A 21,794-nucleotide genomic window follows, 5' to 3' on the forward strand; every position below is an offset into this window, starting at 1 on the left:
GGCACGCACAGACCCCCCCGGCAGGCACGCACAGACCCCCCCGGCAGGCACGCACAGACCCCCCCGGCAGGCACGCACAGACCCCCCGGCAGGCACGCACAGACCCCCCTCCAGCCTGCACAGAGCCCCCCCGGCAGGCACGCACAGACCCCCGGCAGTCACGCACAGACCCCCGGCAGTCACGCACAGACCCCCGGCAGTCACGCACAGACCCCCGGCAGTCACGCACAGACCCCCGGCAGTCACGCACAGACCCCGCCCGCACACAGAGACATGCACATTGTCCGCCCACACTCTTCCCCCCTCTGGAACAGGATGTAGAAGGACAGAAAGGGCTTATTTACATTCCGATATTTGTGTCCCATTGACTTGCATTGGTATCGGGTATCGTGTCTGCGATATCCGATATTTTTGGGATATTGGCTGATCCAATCCGATACCGATACTTCTGGATATCAGAAGGTATCGCTCAACCCTACTCATCATTATTAGAGGACAAGTGAATAGAAAGGACTCTATATCAAGAAAGAAGTGATAACATTAAATGACGATCTTGTTTTTCGGTCAACATGACTTTTCCCAAAATAAACGGTCTAGTAACAGTCAAACAAACATCATAGGGGTTAACACTCTCCAATTTACAGCTCGTGAACTGCTGAGGTTCAGGGTGATAGGACCCCAAAGATGGATGAAAGTCATCTGAACTAGCTGATTGGCAGGACAGGCTAACCATCTGATGTAAATGGGGGCTTTCCAACGCTCTTCCCCAACAAATAATAACAGGGGGATCTAGGACCTGTCTCTTGGAATTTCAATGGCCATTGCTTTGGCTTTAGGGTAGATAAGTTTCTAGCAGATGAACCTTTCTCCTCTCTCCTCATTCAAAAATTCATCAAAGCCTGTGAACTCATTTATTTTTCTAACAGTTTTCCAGTGTATGGCTGACTTTAATCTCTGTATTGTACTACAGAAAGAGCAGTGGGGGGAGGCTCCTGCTGCAGCCAGTCACAAAACAGTGAGGACGAGATAGTTGACCTTTTCAGCTACATATACGAACCTTATAAAATTACTTTACTGTAATCATACTGACCTCGAGAACATTAGCAGAACTGGGCTTTTTTTTTTTGCTTATTACCTCATTTGGATTTTTTTCTGCAAAAATGAAAAAAAAGCCCAATCTCAAAAAGGGTCAAAGGGACACTGTCAGCAAGTAACAGGGCTCTGACATAGTATATGTGGCTAGATGAAGAGATACAGATTAGTATCTCGGAAGTCAGGGTCTTATACGCTGCAAAATAATTGTGAACGAGTGTTGTTCAAAAACGCCGGTTTCACGATTATCCTGCTGAGGACACGGGCTGCTAAACGAGCAAAACGTTCGTTCATCGGGTGAAATGATCTTTTACGCAGCATAGAAGAATCGTTCTTGGTGGTGCGTCGTCCTGTGTAAGCAGAACTTGTGCTCCTGAGAAACATGGCAGACTATGAGCGCTGAGCGATCGTTTACCGAGGGCTCAGTGCGCATTATTTCCTTTGTCTGTGTAAACAGGTATTAAAATGACCGCCAAAGAGAAGAACTACATTGTTAGCTGAAGAGAAACCCGGATTCTAAGAGCTATCTCCGTACTATCATTAGTTACTACATTAGGGACGGTTTTTATGGTGATTTGGGATATTTTATTCTATTTAGATGCATTTGATCACTGGGGTACTAGGAAGTGCAGCTGAGCACCATCAATTTAAGAATCTGTGGTGGTCTGGTGGATCAGACTAAAGCAGCCTGATGGTACATATGGTGGGGTTCTTCACTGCACATGTGTACCCAGCGCAAACATCACATGTATAGACCGGACGCAAGACATTGGGCTGCACATCTCAAATATCGGATTGGAAATATGGGAAACAAGAAAATTCTCCCTGATTATCGAGAGGAAACATTAAGGTCGGCTTCACACATTCACGTTTTATAGTCTGCGAATGGACCAAGATTAACAACCCAGCTGATGGTCTTCGAATCTGAACGCAACTGCGTCGTCTATGTCCGAAGGCTGCTGACTTGGGTCAGGAGAACCATGGAGCGCGATACAAGTACATATAACATCGTAATTCAGCCTGATGTTCTCCACCAGCGCTTGTGTTCCTCCTACATGTAACAGTTACACACACGAGGTCAAAATTGTTGGTACCCTTCGTTTAATGACAGAAAAGCCCACAATGGTCACAGAAATAACTTGAATCTGGCAAAAGTAATAATAAATAAAATCTATAAAAAAAATGAACAAATGAAAGTCAGGCATTGATTTTCTACCATGCTTCCACAGAATTTAAAAAAAAACTAAAACTCATGAAGTAGGCCTGGACAGAAATGATGGTACCCCTGAAAATATTGTGACAAAAGGGATATGTTAAATCACGGTGTGTCCACTAACTAGTATCACAGGTGTCTACAATCTTGGAATCAATGAGTGGCCTGTATATAGGGCTACAGATACTCACTGTGCCGTTTGGTGACATGGTGAGTACCACACTGAACATGGACCAGAGGCAGCGAAGCGAGGATTAGAAAGAAAATTATAGACAAACATGTTAAACGTTATAAGACCATCTCCAAGCAGCTTGATGTTCCTGTGACTACAGTTGCACATATTATTCAGAAATGTAAGATCCATGGGACTGTAGCCAACCTCCCTGGATGTGGCCGCAGGAGGAAAATTGATGACAAATCAAAGAGACGGATAATACGAATGGTAACAAAAGAGCCCAGAAAAACTTCTAGACAGATTAAAGGTGAACTTCAAGCTCAAGGAACATCGGTGTCAGATCGCACCATCAGTCGTTGTATGAGCCAAAGTGGACTTCATGGGAGATGACCAAGGAGGACACCATTATTGGAAAAAAAAATCATAAAAAAGCCAGACTGGAATTTGCCAAACTACACGTTGACAAGCAACAAAGCTCCTGGGAGAATGTCCTATGGACAGGATGAGACAAAAATTGAACTTTTTGGCAAGGCACATCAGCTCTATGTTCACAGACTGAAAAATGTATCAAGAAAAGAACACTGTCCCTACTGTGAAACATGGAGGAGGCTTTGTTATGTTCTGAGGCTGCTTTGCTGGTTCTGGCACAGGGTGTCTAGAATCTGTGCAGGGTACAATGAAATCTCAAGACTATCAAAGGATTCTAGAGAGAAATGTGCTGCCCAGTGTCAGAAAGCTTGGTCTCAGTCGCAGGTCATGGGTCTTGCAACAGGATAATGACCCAAAACACACAGCTAAAAACACGCAAGAATGGCTAAGAGGAAAACATTAGACTGTTCTGAAGTGGCCTTCTATGAGCCCTGACCTAAATCCTATTGAGCATCTTTGGAAAGAGCTGAAACATTCTGTCTGGAAAAGGCAACCTTCAAACACAAGACAACTGGAGCAGTTTGCTCTTGAGGAGAGGGCCAACATACTTGTCGAGAGGTGCAGAAGTCTCATTGACAGTTACAGGAATCGTTTGATTGCAGTGATTGCCTCAAAAGGTTGTGCAACAAAATATTAAGTTAAGGCTACCATCATTTCTGTTAAGGCCTATTTCCTGAGTTTTATTTTTTTTTTTTAATTCTGTGGAAGCACAGTTGAAAAGCAATGTCTGACTTTCATTTGTTCATTTTCATAGATATTTTTTTTGTTATTACTTTCGTCAAGTTATTTCTGTGACCATTGTGGGTTTTTCTGTCATTAAACGAGGGGTACCAACAATTTTGACCACGTGTGTAGATGTGTTGTTCCAGTTACTCCTAAAAATAAACTAACAACACGGTGTGATCACTTTTTGTTAATGATGTGTCCATCTATCTCAGCCAGATGGGGCTCTCGGGGTGGGGGCCCTGCCGTGTGGCTAACTGCTATCTGCTCAGGCAAGTGCCACTATCAGACATACCGGTTTCCACAGGGGACGTGCATTATTTCTTCTTAAAGCGGCACTTTCGGGCCATTACTACTTTAGAAGGAGGCACTGGGAGCATTACTACTTTATAAGGGGACATTTGCAGTATTATTACCTTATGAGGGGCACTCGGGGCATTACAACTTTACAAGGTGGCACTCGGAGAATTATTACTACTACTCGGGGATGACTTTGGCTGTTATAACTTTATAAGGGGGGGGCTCAGGCATTTCTTCTTTATACGGGGAGGGGTGAAATAGGGAATTACTACTTAATCAGAAGTGATTCTGGCCATTACTACTGTACAAAGGAGCATTCGGTTAAGGGGAACGTACGCCCAAGATTTCTTCACATGGGCACAACACGTAACCCATCTCTCACAGCCTAATGAAGACCTCAAGGTAAGAAGATTGGGGACCGCTACCCTATACCCCCTGACAATATCCGATCAGCATCAGACAGTGTAAAGACACACACTATTAACAAGTAGAGTGGTAACACCCAGTTGTCAATTCATTCCGACATTACCCGCAGCAATAACGGAGGTACAGCACAACACAGAGCTCCTCTAGGACAGTTTTCGTAAAGGTGAATGTGATGATTTTCTAAGACTGGTTAGATGGGTACGCTGGAAGGTCCTCTACAGATTTTAGCAATCGTAGCATTTGGGAATTTAACCAAATGTTCCAATCACATCTTTGTAATCTTTTGTATACCAGTTTTTCCACATTTGCCATTTTTTTCTAGTAATTTTATACAATTACTACTGATGCAAAATGGAGAAGATAAGATTTGCAGTAATGTGCACCTTTCTATAAGATCAATCCTTCGGGAACGAATGCAACGCTATAGCTGGTGGTTGCAGCCCCCATCCAGTCATTGTGAGATACCCCTCTACTCCGACACTTGGAGAGAAGGATTAATTAGGCATTCATGCTTGTGAATAGGTACTTATAAGCTCCTCGCATCCTTACGATGGTGGGATGGTTCACATTTCCTCCAAGTAGCCAGCTGAACCCATTAACACTTAGAGATACGGTGATGTGCAGTGTTCATCTACCTATGAATACGGGGCGGCTCGTTATCTGCGGGTAATCAGGATGACTCTAATGAGGATCACAGGAAAGAATCCGTGAATCACAAAAGGAAAATCTCCAGTGTCTGACTTTGATAAACAATTTTTTGGGGGAGGGACTTCATGTCACAACCAGCCTCGATGACCCCAACACAATACCAAATGTCCCATCATAATTGTAAAGGTAACAGACCGGAAAACTGATCCATTTTAATCTCCTGCTAATATCAAATGATGAAATGTAAGGGATTGAAAGGAGTTGTGGTACTGATCCGATAACTGCAGCCAACAACCAGCAATGCAGGAGTTAGAGACAACCAGGTGCATAAGTATTCCTACAGTGGACATTTATGGAAAGCCTGTGGCATATGAAAAATCTCCAATAGGTGTAGATCACACATCAATCCTGAAAATGGAGCCCTGTTGCCCCTACGAGAATGAAAAGACGATTATATATGTGTGTCATTTTTCAGTCACTTTCATGCATGATAAATTGGTACAATGAGAGAAGCGCGCGGAAAACCAACGAGAGAAGCACACGCGCAACCACCCAGAGAAGCATGCGGGCAACCAACGAGAGAAGCGCGCGGGCAACCAACGAGAGAAGTGCGCGGGCAACCAATGAGAGAAGCGAGCGGGCAACCACCGAGAGCACATACAACCAACGAGAGAAAGACGCGCGCGACCAACGAGAGAAGCACGCGGGTGACCAACGAGAGAAGCACGCGGGCAACCAACGAGAGAAGCGCGCGAGCAACCAATGATAGAAGCATGCGGGCAACCAACGAGAGAAGCGCGCTGGCAACCAACGAGAGAAGCACGCTGGCAACCAAAAGCAGAATGGGGTCAAACATCTCTCCATTTCCTGCTGTATGAGAAAGGGTCTCAGCCTCAATAGTGCGCAAATGTAAGAGCAACAGGTGCGCAACCGTAAAAGCAGCACATGCACAGCCAATTCTCCATATCATGAAGCAAGAGATTGGGGCCCAATCTCCAGATGTTTGCGAGCAGGATACCATGCACATCTATGAAAGCAGCACGTACATAACCATCTCTACTTCCTGGGGCGTGAGATGAGGCCTCATTATACAGATAGATGATTTTCCAATTCTCTAGCATCGATAAAATATTTGTGGCATAAACGCTTAGCTGTCGGTTTTTCCATTTTTGTGGCAGCTCCAGTGGTGGCATCTTTTCTATTATTTATACGGACCCCAAAGAGGTTCAAAAAAAAAAAAAAATTCATGTTCAGCTTTTAGGCAGTTTTGCTGTCTTTTTTTTTGTTTTTTTATTGGAATCCACCATAAAAAGATGTTGCGAGCGCCTATTCGCCTATCCGGTGGGTACGAGCACACGTTGCGTATTTGAAAATTACATTTTCTGAACCAAAAACCAGAGAGTTGGCAGGAACAACGTTGTGTGCAATATGTGCGGCATGGGTGAAAAACCCTGCAAAAAAATCTGAAAATAAGGGACACCCTGTGGATTTGAAAAACATAAAATCTGCAAGGAAAATTAAGCAGGAAAATGCATCGGATTTCGTTACGCCTTGAGAAAAATTTAAGGCATTTAATATGATTTGTTTGAAGCTGAAGAAACTTCCACAGATTATTCTGACTGTAATTATCATAATTTTACAGTGAATGCAGCTGATGTCTCCTATCAGAATTATGGGCTGTACACACGGATCACTTATAATTGGAATGATTTGTTATGGTTTTGCAATGTGACCATAACAAATATTGTCTGTCCATCATTTTTGGATACTGTCCAGAAAAAGTCAGTCAAGTTGGCAATCGTGCCATAAACATGCATTAGATGCGGAAAATCCGCTGGTAAAAAACGCTTGTAATCAACCCCTATCAATATCAATGAAATTTTGTCAACGCCAAATACCAGGAAGTATAAAAAAAAAACAAGGCAACTTTATTTAAAACATGACACATCAATGAGAAACAAAATAGCAGAGATAAAAAAAAAAGTGTGAAAAAAAAATTAACCAAAAACTAATTGTGGAAATTTAACCTGAGTGGATCCATTTGAAAATCCACATGACAACCAGCTTTCCACACTCTTCATACTCTCCAATGTGGATTATTGTAGTGGCCATCTTCAGAAGTCACATAAAAAGAACATACTCTGGAGGCCTTTCTGTCAAAAAAAAAAAAAAACTACAAATTTTGCCACAGAAGGCAGAAAAAAAAGTATTTTAGGGGTATGTGCACACACGCTTCAAAGTACACAAACGTGTTCCTCAGGAAGGATTGAAACGCGTTGGTAAAAAAAATGCATTTAATACAGTTCTTGTATCCTGGATCTCATTACTTACTCATCAGCAACGCGGAAAATCCACATTTTGTTTCCTATTTCCAATACTGAGGTAAACTCACCAAATACTCAACGTGTGCCCATGGCCTCCACAGCTTCAGGCTTTGAAGTAAGAGAAGCCACCCGACCATTCTTCAGGCGGAAGCCATCACTATGGTATATAAGCCGGTGGCTAAAAGACGTCGTTTGCACAAACCCTTAAGCGACTCAAATTTGTGGGGCACATTTCTAGTAATTAAAAAAAAAAATTGACCTATAAAGGGCGAGTTGAGGGGAAAAAAAAAATCACCTCTCTCCTGGATAGGTGATAACTCGGCGATCGGTGGGGGTCCGACCGCTGGGACTGACCAATATTCCGTCTCTAAGGGGAGGCTGGAGAAAGGCGAGCACAGCGCTCAGCAGCCCTATAGGGAGGTACTGGAGCGGGCGGTCAGGCGTGGACACAGCAGCTCCACGCTCACAGGTGTCACAGCGCACCGTCCCGCTGATCTGTTCTGGATCCCAGCGGTCGAACACCCACCGACCATCAAGTTATCACCTATCCCGAGGATAAACAATATAAGGTTTTCTACCATCTGAAGTATATATCATCACTACCTGATGACGTTGGAGGGGGTGTCTGAGCGCTGGGGCCCCGGCTGTAGCCCTTTTTGTTTCACTGGAGACCCCTTCTCCTGAACTTTCACAAATTACTATAAACCAATGGTGCCTACCTACCAAAAATGGCTTCTGGATTCCCGAAAAAATGTCCGGCCAAAAGCCTAACTTGCAGCCACAATGGTGATACATGTGTAACCGTCAGGTGATTTCTGGTAATGGACTCCTCATACTGTGCCTATGACCCATCCATACTGTGGTGTCCGGGAGAATCCGCACCCCCTATAGTCACGGCCTCGTGTCTGGGATGGATTTAGGCCCAATTTCCTGAGAACTTTATTAAACATTAGTAACCAGAATTACACATTATCAGCTGCGGATGGCAGTCAGTTACCATGGAAACTCGTCAAGATAATGATTCGTCCGGGAAAAGAAAAGAGTCGCCGATGTCTGCATCTAACACTTCCAACCAGCCCTGGGTCACGGGAGATCATGCAGAAGGGGAAACGCAGATATTCCCACCAATTAGGTAAACGGGTCCGGTAACAGTCAGAGTCAGTCTCGAAGGGGAAAACTATTTTGGAAAAAAAAAAAAATGGGGTCAGTTTGTTCAGGACCCCCTCTCTATCAGCAGAATGGACACACTCCACCTTTCTATTAAAGGGTCCGTCTCATGATTCCTTTAAGTGTGCCACCTTGCCTCCTGATTGCCAGGGGGTGGGGAGGTGCGCTAGTTTGGGCTAGCGGCATTGCTGCGCTGCTGGCCAGAGCTGTGTGCTCTCCAATTCTGCAGGCAGGGGAAGCGAAGTGGCACAAAGCTTACTAGGATGGCTTTAAATCAGCGCTTACAAGATCTATCAGGCTATGTGCACACGTTGCAGATTGGCCGCCGAGGATTCGCAGCAGTTTTCCATCAGGGTTACCAAGTAAACCTATGGAAAACCAAATCTGCAGTGCACATGCTGAGGAAAATACCGCGGGGAAACGAGAATCCAAAGTTAAGGATCCCAGAAAATGTTTTGTTTTGAGTCACATGTTTGTTTGTTTTTTCTTTCAATGTTCTGAATTAACAATAAAATATTTGCAAGCTTGACATCACTGTTATCGTACTGACCTGCAGAATTATGTTGACAGGTTATTTTAATGCACAAAGTATGCCATAAAAATTTAAAAAAAAATAATAAAATAAGCTCCCAAATAACTTCATGCTTAGAAAAATTAAAAAAATAAATAATGTTTTGGCTCTTGGAAGAAGGGAAGGAAAAAAAATTTAAGTGCAAAAATTAATAATGAAGGGGTTAAAGCGTCACACATTGAGCTGTGGGATAGCCACCGCCCTTACTGCATGTGTGTGGTTACCTTCCTTCCCTGAGAACTCACTTGCAGAACTTTGGATAAATTCGACCAAGGCCCGAGTTATACAAAAGAGTTATTGGTCCTTTACTGCCACCTGGTGGAGAAAAATGAGCACTGCCGCTGCCTCCTAAAAATAAATCCGCTCCTAGAAAAATGACATTACAAGAGCACAAGTCAGCGAAAGAAAACTCACTGAAGAAGAGCAATAGTAAAAAAGAAACAAAATATTACATTCTTCATCTAGACATGGAAAATGATAGCACAGCTTTGTTAAGCTTCATTAGGTTTCTCCGTGTTCAGCTGAACAAACAGCAGAGAAGCCCTTTACCTTTATAGGGGACACAGCACAGACCCCAAAGGGTCACACACCCGGCTCTGCATGGAGAAACTGTTCTCTGACACAGTTTGTGGGTCCCGATAGGGCCATAGACAGTAATTGTGCCGGCAGAGTGACAGTGCGCCCTGTCGTCTATCATTTTCAGGCGTAGCCGCCTACTGGAGAGGGACATCCAGGTACAGTCTGCTGCGTCTGAATGTCCGTCTCCAGTAGGTGTACATGACTAAAAAAAATGGATGACAGAGCACACGTTCGCTCGCTCTACCGGCACCATTATAGTCTGTGGCCCCGTCGGCACATACATCCGAATCCTATTTTGAGGGGGTTCAGACGTGAGCCCCCCACAGAGCCATTGAAAGGATGCCTGAACGCCGTGTGGAAGCAGCCTTAGGAATGAGCAGGAAAGTAAAGCTGTAGATATATATTGTTCCCTAAATGGAGCTAACAAAAATAAAAACCTACATAAAAATCAAGACCTCAGCAAAAAGAGAAAAAAGAAAAAAAAAAAAAAGATGGCTCAGAGAAAGAAGATCGGTGGGGATCCGGGTCCCGAGACCCCTTGCCAATCGCTTAGTTACCCCCTCGAACAGTGCGCTGCTCAGCAAGCCCAGGCTTTCCATCAACTACATACCCCATATCCTCTAATTCGGTTATTGAGAAATAAAAGAAAAAAGAAAACAAGAACATAGAAAAACAAGGCCTCATGGCTACGGCAAAAGGAGGAGTAAAACCTGTGGATGCTGAAGAAATATTCAAGTGCTTCTCACTAAATTAGAATATCATCAAAAAGTGAATTTATTTCAGTTCTTCAATACAAAAAGTGAAACTCATTATATAGAGTCATTACAAACAGAGTGATCTATTACTTGTTTATTTCTGTTAATGCTTATGGCTTACAGCCAATGAAAACCCTAAAGTCAATATCTCAGTAAAGTAGAATAACTAACAAAAAAACACCTGCAAAGGCTTCCTAAGCATTTAGAAAGGTCACTTAGGGTATGTGTCCACGTTCAGGATTGCATCAGGATTTGTAGCCAAAACCAGGAGTGGGTGATAAATGCAGAAGTGGTGCATATGTTTCTATTATACTTTTCCTCTAATTGCTCCACTCCTGGTTTTGGCTTAAAAATACTGATGAAAAATCCTGACCAAATCCTGATGCAATTCTGAACGTGGACACATAGCCTGTTTCAGTAGCTCCACAATCATGGGGAAGACTGCTGACTTCACAGATGTCCAGAAGGCAGTCACTGACACACTCCACAAGGAGGGTAAGCCAGAAAAGGTCATTATTAAAGAAGCTGGCTGTTCAGAGTGCTGTATCCAAGCATATTAATGGAAGGTTGAGTGGAAGGAAAAAAGTGTGGTAGAAAAAGGTGCACAAGCAACCGGGATAACCACAGCCATGATAGGATTGTTAAGAAAAGCCCATTCAAAAATTTGGGGGAGATTCACAAGGAGTGGACTGCTGCTGGAGTCATTGCTTCAAGAGCCATCACACACACACACAAGTATCCAGGACATGGGCTACAAGTGTCACATTCCTTGTGTGAAGCCTCTTATGACCAATAGACAACGCCAGGAGCGTCTTACCTGGGCCAAGGAGAAAAAGAACTGGACTGTTGCTCAGTGGTCCAAGATGTTGTTTTCATATGTAGCAGTAAATTTTGCATTTCATTTGGAAATCAAGGTCCCAGAGTTTGGAGGAAGAGTGGAGAGGCCACAATCCAAGCTGCTGGAGGTCTAATGTGAAGTGTCCACAATCAGTGATGGTTTGGGGAGCCATGTCATCTGCTGGGGTAGGTCCACTGTGTTTTATCAAGACCAAAGTCAGCGCAGCCGTCTACCAGGACATTGTAGAGCACTTCATGCTTCCCTTTGCTGACAAGCTTTTTGGAGATGGAAATTTCATTCTCCAGTAGGACTTGGCACCTGTCCACACTGCTAAAAGTACCAATACCTGGTTTACAAACCACAGTATCACTGTGCTTGATTGGCAGCAAACTCGCCTGACCTTAACCTCATCATAGAGAATCTATGGGGTATTGTCAAGAGGAAAATGAGACACCAGACCCAACAATGCAGACGAGCTGAAGTCTGCTATCAAAGCAACCTGGGCTTCCATAACACCTCAGCAGCAACACAGGCTGATCGCCTCCATGCCACGCCGCATTGATGCAGTAATTGCTGGAAAAGGAGCCCCGACCAAGTATTGAGTGCATTTACTGAACATACATTTCAGATGGTAAAATAATTTTTTCAAGCTGGTGTTATACAGTATTCTAATTTACTGAGATAATGACTTTTGGGTTTTCATTGGCCGTAAACCATAATCATCAACATTAACAGAAAAACACTTGAAATAGATCACTCTGTGTGTAATGACTATATCATATAGGAGTTTCACTTTTTGTATTGAAGAACTGAAATATATTAACTTTTTCATGAAATTCTAATTTTGTGACAAGCACCTGTATTTAGATCACGGATATCAGATGCAAATACAAAAAGTAAACACTTGGAATAAGTAGCAGGTCGACCTCGATATTTATTAAAACAAGTCTACAATCGAAGTTTTTCTTTATCATCAAATATAACGACGAACGTTTTCACACGGAAATAAACTTAAAAGGGGTTGTCCTACGAACAAAGCACATTTTGATATTAAAAAAAAAACACAATCACAAATGGGGCATAGTGAAATAAGTTACGTAAGAGAAGTAAAAAAAGCATACAGCCCAATGGCCTAATTTAAATATGTAATAAAGCATTAAAAAAAAACTTTAATAAATAAAACGGATAAACTAAGGTGGCAACAAAAGTGCCCTCCAAACACTTTATGATACGCCACAGTATCCTCCACACACACGGTACGATGACCCTACTGGACCCCCACAAAGTATGATGCCCCAGCTGTGATCCCCACACAGTATAATGGCCCCACATAATGCTCCGTGCAGGATAATTAAAGGGAATCTCTCACCTCAAAATTCGCCTATAAGCTAAGGCCACCGTCATAAGGGGGTTATCTACACCATTCTGTAATGCTGATAAGCCCCCAATGTGACCTGAAAGATAAGAAAAAGACGTTATATTATACTCACCCAGGGGCGGTCCGGACCTGAACACCGATTGGACCCGGACCGCATCGGGACCGCCCCTGGGTGAGCATAATCTAACTCGTTTTTCTTATCTTTCAGGTCACATTGGGGGCTTATCAGCATTACAGAATGGTGTAGATAACCCCCTTATGACGGTGGCCTTAGCTTATAGGCGAATTTGGGGGTGACAGATTCCCTTTAATTCCTTAATCTCATATGACGTACTATCCCGTCGAGGTGGGGTGGGTCCGTATGACCACCAACGGGATAGTACGTCATATGCCATCAGCCACGCTCACGGGGGGAGCGCGGGAGATGGCGGCCGGGTGTCAGCTATCACAGCTAACATCCGGCACTATGTGCCAGGAGCGATCACGGACCGCCCCTGGCACATTAACCCCTGGAACACTGCGATCAAACATGATCACAGCGCTCCGGCGGTACAGGGAAGCATCTCGCAGGGAGGGGGCTCCCTGCAGGCTTCCCTGAGACCCTCGGTACAAGGCGATGTGCTCACCTTGTACCGAGCGTCTCCTCCCTGCAGGCCCCAGATCCAAAATGACCGCGGGGTTGCATCCGGGTCCTGCAGGGAGGTGGCTTACCTGCTCAGAGCAAGCACTGGTAAACCTGCAGCCCTGCATGTCAGATCGCTGATCTGACACAGTTTTCTGCAAAGTGTCATATAACATGATGCCCCGCCCCCCTTCACATGTGTAAAAAAAAAAAAAAAAAAAATAATCCTAAATAAAGAAAAAAAAAATATTGTTCCCATAAATACATTTCTTTATCTAAATAAAATAAAAACAATAAAAGTACACATATTTAGTATCGCCGCGTCCGTAACGTCCCGACCTATAAAACTATCCCGCTAGTTAACCCCTTCAGTGAACGCAGTAAAAAAAAAACGAGGCAAAAAACGCTTTATTATAATACCGCCGAACAAAAAGTAGAATAACACGCGATCAAAAAGACGCGAGAAACGAGCCGCCATATAGCATCATCAGCGAAAAAATAAAAAAGTTACAGTCCTCAGAATAAAGCGATGCAAAAATAATTATTTTTTTTATAAAATTGTTTTTATCGTATAAAAGCGCCAAAACATAAAAAAATTATATAAATGAGGTATCGCTGTAATCGTACTGACCCGAAGAATAAAACTGCTTTATCCATTTTACCAAACGCGGAACGGTATAAACGCCCCCTCCCCCCCCCCCAAAAGAAATTCATGAAAAGCTGGTTTCTGGTCATTCTGCCTCACAAAAATCGCAATAAAAAGTGATCAAAAAATGTCACGTGCCCAAAAATGTTACCAATAAAAACGTCAACTCGTCCCGCAAAAAACAAGACCTCACATGACTCTGTGGACACAAATATGGAAAAATTATAGCTCTCAAAATGTGGTAACGCAAAAAATATTTCTTGCAATAAAAAGCGTCTTTCAGTGTGTGATGGCTGCCAATCATAAAAATCCGCTAAAAAACCCACTATAAAAGTAAATCAAACCTCCCTTCATCACCCCTTTAGTTAGGGAAAAATTAAAAAAAATGTATTTATTTCCATTTTCCCATTAGGGTTAGGATTACATTTACGGTTGAGAATAGGGTTGGGATTAGGGTTAGGGGTGTGTCAGGATTAGAGGTGTGGTTAGGGTTACTGTTGGGATTAGGGTTAGGGATGTGTTTGGATTAGGGTTTCAGTTATAATTGGGGGGTTTCCACTGTTTAGGCACATCAGGGGCTCTCCAAACGCGACATGGCGTCCGATCTCAATTCCAGCCAAGCTCTCCCGTGCGCCGAAACAGGGGTTTACCCCAACATATGGGGTATCAGCGTATTCAGGACACATTGGACAACAACTTTTTGCGGGAAAAAAAAGATTTTATATTTTCACGGCTCTGCATTATAAACTGTAGTGAAACACTTGGGGGTTCAAAGTTCTCACAACACATCTAGATAGGTTCCTTGGGGGGGGGGTCTAGTTTTCAATATGGGGTCACTTATGGGGGGTTTCTACTGTTTAATGTGACGCCGGCAGACAATTCCATCTAAGTCTGCATTCCAAATGGCGCTCCTTCCCTTCCGAGCTCTCCCATGCGCCCAAACGGTGGTTCCCCCCCCCCCCCACATATGGGGTATCGGCATACTCAGGACAAATTGGACAACAACTTTTGGGTCCAATTTCTCCTGTTACCCTTGGGAAAATACAAAACTGGGGGCTAAAAAATATTTTTTGTGAGAAAAAAAGAATTTTTATTTTCACGGCTCTGCGTTATAAACTGTAGTGAAACACTTGGGGGTTCAAAGCTCTCACAACACATCTAGATAACATCCTTAGGGGGTCTACTTTCCAAAATGGTGTCACTTGTGGGGGGTTTCAATGTTTAGGCACACCAGGGGCTCTCCAAACGCAACATGGCGTCCCATCTCAATTCCAGTCAATTTTGCATTGAAAAGTCAAATGGCGCTCCTTCGCTTCCGAGCTCTGCCATGCGCCCAAACAGTGGTTTACCCCCACATATGGGGTATCGGCGTACTCAGGACAAATTGTACAACAACTTTTGGGGTCCATTTTCTCCTGTTACCCTTGGTAAAATAAAACACATTGGAGCTAAACTAAAATTTTTGTGAAAAAAAGTTAATGTTCATTTTTATTTAAATATTCTAAACCTTCCTGTGAAACACCTGAAGGGTTAATAAACTTCTTAAATGTGGTTTTGAGCACCTTGAGAAGTGCAGTTTTTAGAATGGTGTCACACTTGGGTATTTTCTATCATATAGACCCCTCAAAATGACTTCAAATGGGATGTGGTCCCTAAAAAAAATGGTGTTGTAAAAATGAGAACTTGCTGGTCAACTTTTAACCCTTATAACTCCCTAAAAAAAAAAATTTGGTTCCAAGTTTGTGCTGATGTAGACATGTGGGAAATGTTACTTATTAAGTATTTTGTGTGACATATCTGTGATTTAATTGCATAAAAATTCAAAGTTGGAAAATTGCGAAATTTTCAAAATTTTGCCAAATTTCTGATTTTTTCACAAATAAACGCAGGTAATATCAAAGAAATTTTACCGCTATCATGAAGTACAATATGTCACGAGAAAACAATGTCAGAATCACCGGGATCCGTTGAAGCGTTCCAGAGTTATAACCTTATAAAAGGACAGTGGTCAGAATTGTAAAAATTGGCCTGGTCATTGACGTGCAAACCACCCTTGGGGGTAAAGGGGTTAATGAATGATGAGATGCTGCTTTTTCCAGTACAGAGTGAATTATGCCAAGTACTGCCCATACAGTGGGGTTGGGGGCCCAGATCTACACAGGGGCCCACCGGGGATTCCCTTGTTACCCTGTGGACCAGTCCGAGCCTGTTTGTTACACGTGGAGGAAAGACAATTATGGCAGATAAATAGGAAAGGGTTCTTTACAGTAAGAGCAATCAGACTGGAATGCCGACCACAAGAGCTAGTAATGGCAGTTACTATAACATTTAAAAAAAGATCTGAATGCTTTTTTATCAAAACATGACATTGTGAGTTATAAATAATCTAGCAATATAAAATATATAACTTTGAAGATAGGTTGAAAAAAGACCTAGGACCATCAAGTTCATCCTATGTAATTATGTGAACTGTACATTAGGTAAACGCTAGAAATGTAATTCCCCATAATATTATTTTACAAGTAATTTCCCCTTATTTTTTTCTGTGTAAAGTGCTAGCTATAAATCCAATCTCTGGATTTAAAAAGTGCAAAACCCTCCTGAAACACTTGCACGTTTAATCTGTATTTCTTCTGGTGCCTAAGGGAAGCCGTAATGATAGGCGCCTGCTTGGTGACAAGTGCAGTTATTTGCCTCTATAACGAAGTGAATTACCAATGATGAAAGGGTTAATACTTGGGTCCTGCATCAGTAATAGCCCCTGCAGTAACCATGACAACTGATATGAGGTCATAAACAAGTGTGATAAAGAAGATTCCATAATAGAAGGCCGCACTGCCACGATCAGCGCCATTAGTGATGCGCCTGAGGACGTTGAGCTTGACCACCCCACGTAATGTGCCGACCTTGGTGAAATTTGGAGGTTCTAGCAGGGAAATGGGGTTGTCTGCTTTAGACACCCCCAGGGCATGGGAAGGTAACCGAGGTAACCGGGGGGGTGCCCAGCAGAGGATCCCCTTCTGTTACCCTCTATAAAGACCTGCTCTCCTTTGGGAGTTCATGGAAGCACCTATTAATTTAATGGGTGATAAATTGGGATGGAAGAAGGGGGGGGAGGGGGTATTTCTCCTATTAGGGATTAACCATTATGAACAATCCCTGTAACCTAAAGTCTAAGTTTATGAGAGGTGGACCTGGATCTGTAAGGAAGAAATGGTTCATCCATCTGGGCAATCAGATCAACCAAATTGGGTCTAACAACCAATGTGGTGACCGATATCGCAGCCAGATCTCTCCCACATCCGTTTTATAACATTTATAGTCTATATTTGTTATGTCGTTCTCTGTAAATCTGGTAAAATGTACAAATGTTAAAACTTGTACATCTGTTATATATCGGCACTAACTCTCTAAGCCCAAGGGAAGGGCGATCCTCCAGCCATGGTTTCCTAGAGGTTTCCACCACAGGGGTTTTTTCCTCTCCTGAGTGCTGGAGGGTGACTCTTCGTGAGTCGGGGTTGTGCCATTTTTGGTGTCCTGTGAATGTAAATAAAATTGAGAACGTTTGACACCTAATTACAATGCTTTGTGTATTTATTTTGTGTCTGTGTGATTCATTTTGTTTGGGAGTCGAAGTCCATCACATGTCACTGTGTCATAGGGCCGGACATCTGCCGGCCACAGTTTTGCACCAGGTTTTGCTCCTGCTCTGCTGAATATTATGGAGCAGAGAAGACAAGCAAGTGTGCACTCATCATTGGAGTAAGGACTTATATTACAGCAGGATTACAAGCAGCTTCCTCGCCTCATTCACACACTGAGTATTTTGGCCAGTATTTTACATCACTATTTGTCAGCTAAAAAAACAGGAGCAAACACTGAGAAAAATAATAACTGAATGACTTTCACCTCTTCTATGTTTTCGATCCACTCCTGGAGTCTGTTAACAAATACTAATGCAAAAAAAAAAAAAAAAAAAAAAAAAAAAAATCGCCATGTAAAAGTGCTGTAAATCCTTACTGACTTTATCATTACATCGATGACAGCGCTGCAGTCAGTAACTTAGCTCAGTGACTCTGAGTTGACATCATAAGCTGCTGAGCTCACTAATTGTCTGCAGCGCTGTCGATGTGAAGTCAACGCTGCAGACAATAACAGATACCATGGGTGGCACCAGAGATTCAGCCCTGGAGCAGGGGAAAGTGTAATGTACAGGGGGACAGAGATTTCACTTTCTGAATACCCTACATAAAAACCGACGCATTTCGAACCAGGACCAAGAATGTTGTACAGTTTGAAACGCGTTGGTTCTTATAGAAAGTGTTCACTTCACCCTTTTGCAAAGTTTGTATGTTTTTTCACTTTTTTTAATGGATTAAATTAAAAAATTATATTCTGGAAGCAGGATCCTTTACCGTTCCATGACTTGTTTACTTTTTTTAATACTACAAAAATTGAAGTGTGGTGAATTTTTGAAATCTTGCGAATTATATGTGTTTTATTTGCTGGATTTCCCCATACACTTTAATGAGATGCTGAATATTCGCATATGAAAAATATATATGGGTTTTTATTACATTTCAGCAGCAAAAAATGGATGCAATCCACATGCACACATAACATTATCAATAAAGCATTATCAAAGCTCACAGCAAACAGGGAGTTTACAAAACAAAGTAATTTTAGTAAACAAATTATATTCAAAAAGAAGCAAGAGCGAAACTGAAAAAAAATGCAATAAAAACATGTAAAAAAACACTCAAAAGGCAACGAAGAAACACAAATAACCTAATCTGGCAAGTTGAAGAATGAAATTCTGCAGGAAATCTACAGCATCAAAATCTCACCAAATCCTCATCCTGGAAACACAGCCTTAGAGGGTAATTTCACTGATTTTGAGATGGGAGATGAGGGACAAGTGTGCTGCCAAAGGGAGAGAATATGTGGTCTAAATTATGAGATTGTCCAACTAAGAAAAAGTGCACAAAAAACCCCAAAACAAAACATTTTGATATGGTATCTTGAAGAATACTAAGGAATATATTGGTGTCCTTTGTCCGTGATCCTCGTGGTCAGTGTGGTTACAGAGAACATGTCTGGCTCTTGCCTCCGGACGGCTGTTATAACCTGCAGTAACTGACAATCCACGGATATGAATAAGCGTTGTATTGTGAGCGGCAGCCAGGGCCGTAGTCATGGCCCACATAGGCGTCTGCTTTAGCGTGCCCTGACCACCCGCATCACATATATACAGTCCCACGGTCTCTCTTGCCTGGTTCTCAGAGGCCTCCCTGAGTCGCAGGGACACGTCTTCACATAAAGAGACAGAGTGCAATGCCAACTAAAAATGTAGCACACACTTAGGAGAAAAAAGGATCGTCCCCGCGTTGCCGCAAGAAGAATTTCAACAATTGTAGAGGTTTTCAACGTGGTTTATTCTACGCGTTTCAGGGTTCAGGTGACCCCTTCATCAGGACACACCACAAATTCTTCTTGCGGCAGCGCGGGGATGATCCTTTTTTTCTCCTATCTAAGTGTGTGCTTCAATCAGGTCCTGCACTGACCTGTGGATCTACAGCAGCCGCCATTAATATATGTCCTTCCTTCAATCTCACCAGGTGAGTAGTTCTATTGGTGGGCAACTTTGTGTAACGTTTGATAAGACCCTATTTGCGCTTTTGTGTCTCCCTCTTTTCACTGACTAACTAAAAACGTAGGACTTTACTTGTTTCCAATCGCAGCACGTCCACATCAGTTACAGCATCAACTATTAATAGCCAACAGCTGCATTCACAAGTTGACAGAATAAATAGCAGTAATCTGCCAGCAGTCATTTCTGACTCAGTGCCTTGAGGTGTAGATTATTGATACTTCGAATAGGCCAGTATTATCAGATCAGTCGGACTCTTCACACCCCATAAAGATCAGCACAAGTCCTGTTAGAATGAGTCCCAGCACTGGTGCAAGCACTACTCTGCAATTAGGCACGGGTGGGCTCCAGCCATCAGGCACAGGGGGGCTCCGGCCATCAGGGACGGGTGGCACGGGTGGGCTCCGGCCATCAGGGACGGGTGGCACAGGGGGGCTCCGGCCATCAGGGACGGGTGGCACAGGGGGGCTCCGGCCATCAGGGACGGGTGGCACAGGGGGGCTCCGGCCATCAGGGACGGGTGGCACGGGTGGGCTCCGGCCATCAGGGACGGGTGGCACGGGTAGGCTCCGGCCATCAGGGACGGGTGGCACGGGTAGGCTCCGGCCATCAGGGACGGGTGGCACGGGTAGGCTCCGGCCATCAGGGACGGGTGGCACGGGTAGGCTCCGGCCATCAGGGACGGGTGGCACGGGTGGGCTCCGGCCATCAGGGACGGGTGGGCTCCGGCCATCAGGGACGGGTGGGCTCCGGCCATCTGGGACTGGTGGGCTCCGGCCATCTGGGACTGGTGGGCTCCGGCCATCTGGGACTGGTGGGCTCCGGCCATCTGGGACTGGTGGGCTCCGGCCATCTGGGACTGGTGGGCTCCGGCCATCTGGGACTGGTGGGCTCCGGCCATCTGGGACTGGTGGGCTCCGGCCATCAGGGACAGTTATTGTCGCTCAGAGACCCCCTTGTGCCGCTCAGAGATCCTTGTGCAGCTCAGAGACCCCCGTGTGCCGGCAGCAGGAAGTCCCCCGGCAGCAGGATGTCCCCCGGCCCGCACGTGTCAGCCCACTCACCAGCGTCCAGCTCCACCCCGTAACACGGCAGCGGCTCCAGTGACAGCTTGTAGCTCTCAAACTTGGGGTCCAGCAGGAGCCGGTTCACCCGCAGGGAGCAGTTGGCCGCTTCCATGTTATTATCCCAGTCTGCTCTGTCACCAGCCTGAGTAACCCGGAACCTTTACACCACGTTCACTGCGGCTACAACCGGAAACGCCTCATTCCCTGAAGGACCACAGGAACTAAGCCTGACGGGAATTGTAGTTGTTTTTTTTTAAGGCTCAGACGCTTTTTGAAACTTTCTGATTTTTGTAACTGCTCCCATAACTCTCTGGGTGGAGACATTTCATAGACCGGCCATTACTCGGAGCAATAGAAGCTTCTTTGTGTTCCTGCTGCGGGGAAAACGGAAGAGTACAGTCACGTGACCAGAGCGACGTCCGGGGACGTAACACGCCGCTTTAGAAGTGGTTGCCAAGCAACTGGAGGGGACTTCCGGCTGGCGGACTTGGCGGCGGTGAGTCGTTGTGAGGCCCGGTGCGGAGTGTGTGCGGTAACGTGTGATGTAGCAGTGATGAGGGGACTGTTAGTGCCGGAGAAAACCGCCGCCATGTGTGCTGTACAGACGGGGCGGCTTTGTGGCTGAGAATCGTTGTTTCCACAGCAGAAATCCGCTTACTGGTTCCCTGTTATTGCTTTTTCACCAAATGTGAACCCGCAGTCATAGGGTTAATCTATAGGTTAAAGGGCCTCTGTCACCTCCTCCAGCCGTTAAATACTAATAGAGCCACTCTGTGCAGCAGTAATGCCGCATTCTGACAAGGTGGCTCTTTTAGTTATTGGTGCAGTTAAAGCCAAAATAAAGCGTTTTATAATTTCGCCAGAATACCGTTCTTTAGTCCTGGAGTCAGGTGTTAACCCCCCTGCTGCACACGCCACACTGCCGTCACTCATATCTTATGGGGCGCCGCCCCCTCCGCGCTGTTATCCAATCAAATCCGGCGCCTGCGCTGTTTAGTACTGGCTGGTGCAGGCGCAGTGAGCGCTGCCCGTCTGACCTCACATGCAGTCTCGCTGACTGCGCCTGTGCAGCCGCCCTGCTTGTCAATCCCAGTGTGTTATGCATTATGCACAGTGTGGGGCTGGGATTTATAGGCAGGGCGGCCGCACAGGCGCAGTCTGCGAGACTGCATGTGAGGTCAGACGGGCAGC

General features: G+C 44.4%; 2 protein-coding genes across 2 annotated transcripts in view; one reads left to right on the plus strand and one right to left on the minus strand.

The window, feature by feature from the left end:
* The window catches only part of NUDCD1 (NudC domain containing 1), a 165,933-nt gene extending 144,933 nt beyond the window's left edge, over window positions 1–21,000 (minus strand). Inside the window, exon 1 of the mRNA XM_069731786.1 lies at window positions 20,601–21,000. Coding sequence (XP_069587887.1) covers window positions 20,601–20,715 — 115 coding nt within the window. The 5' untranslated portion in view covers window positions 20,716–21,000. The remainder of the gene's footprint in view (window positions 1–20,600) is intronic.
* Window positions 20,976–21,794, plus strand: part of ENY2 (ENY2 transcription and export complex 2 subunit) — a 29,369-nt gene continuing 28,550 nt past the window's right edge. The window contains exon 1 of the mRNA XM_069731787.1: window positions 20,976–21,099. The gene's annotated coding sequence lies outside the window, so the exon portion shown is untranslated. The remainder of the gene's footprint in view (window positions 21,100–21,794) is intronic.

The sequence above is a fragment of the Ranitomeya imitator genome, chromosome 6 (genome assembly GCF_032444005.1).
Source record: "Ranitomeya imitator isolate aRanImi1 chromosome 6, aRanImi1.pri, whole genome shotgun sequence".
NCBI classification, from domain to species: domain Eukaryota; kingdom Metazoa; phylum Chordata; class Amphibia; order Anura; family Dendrobatidae; genus Ranitomeya; species Ranitomeya imitator.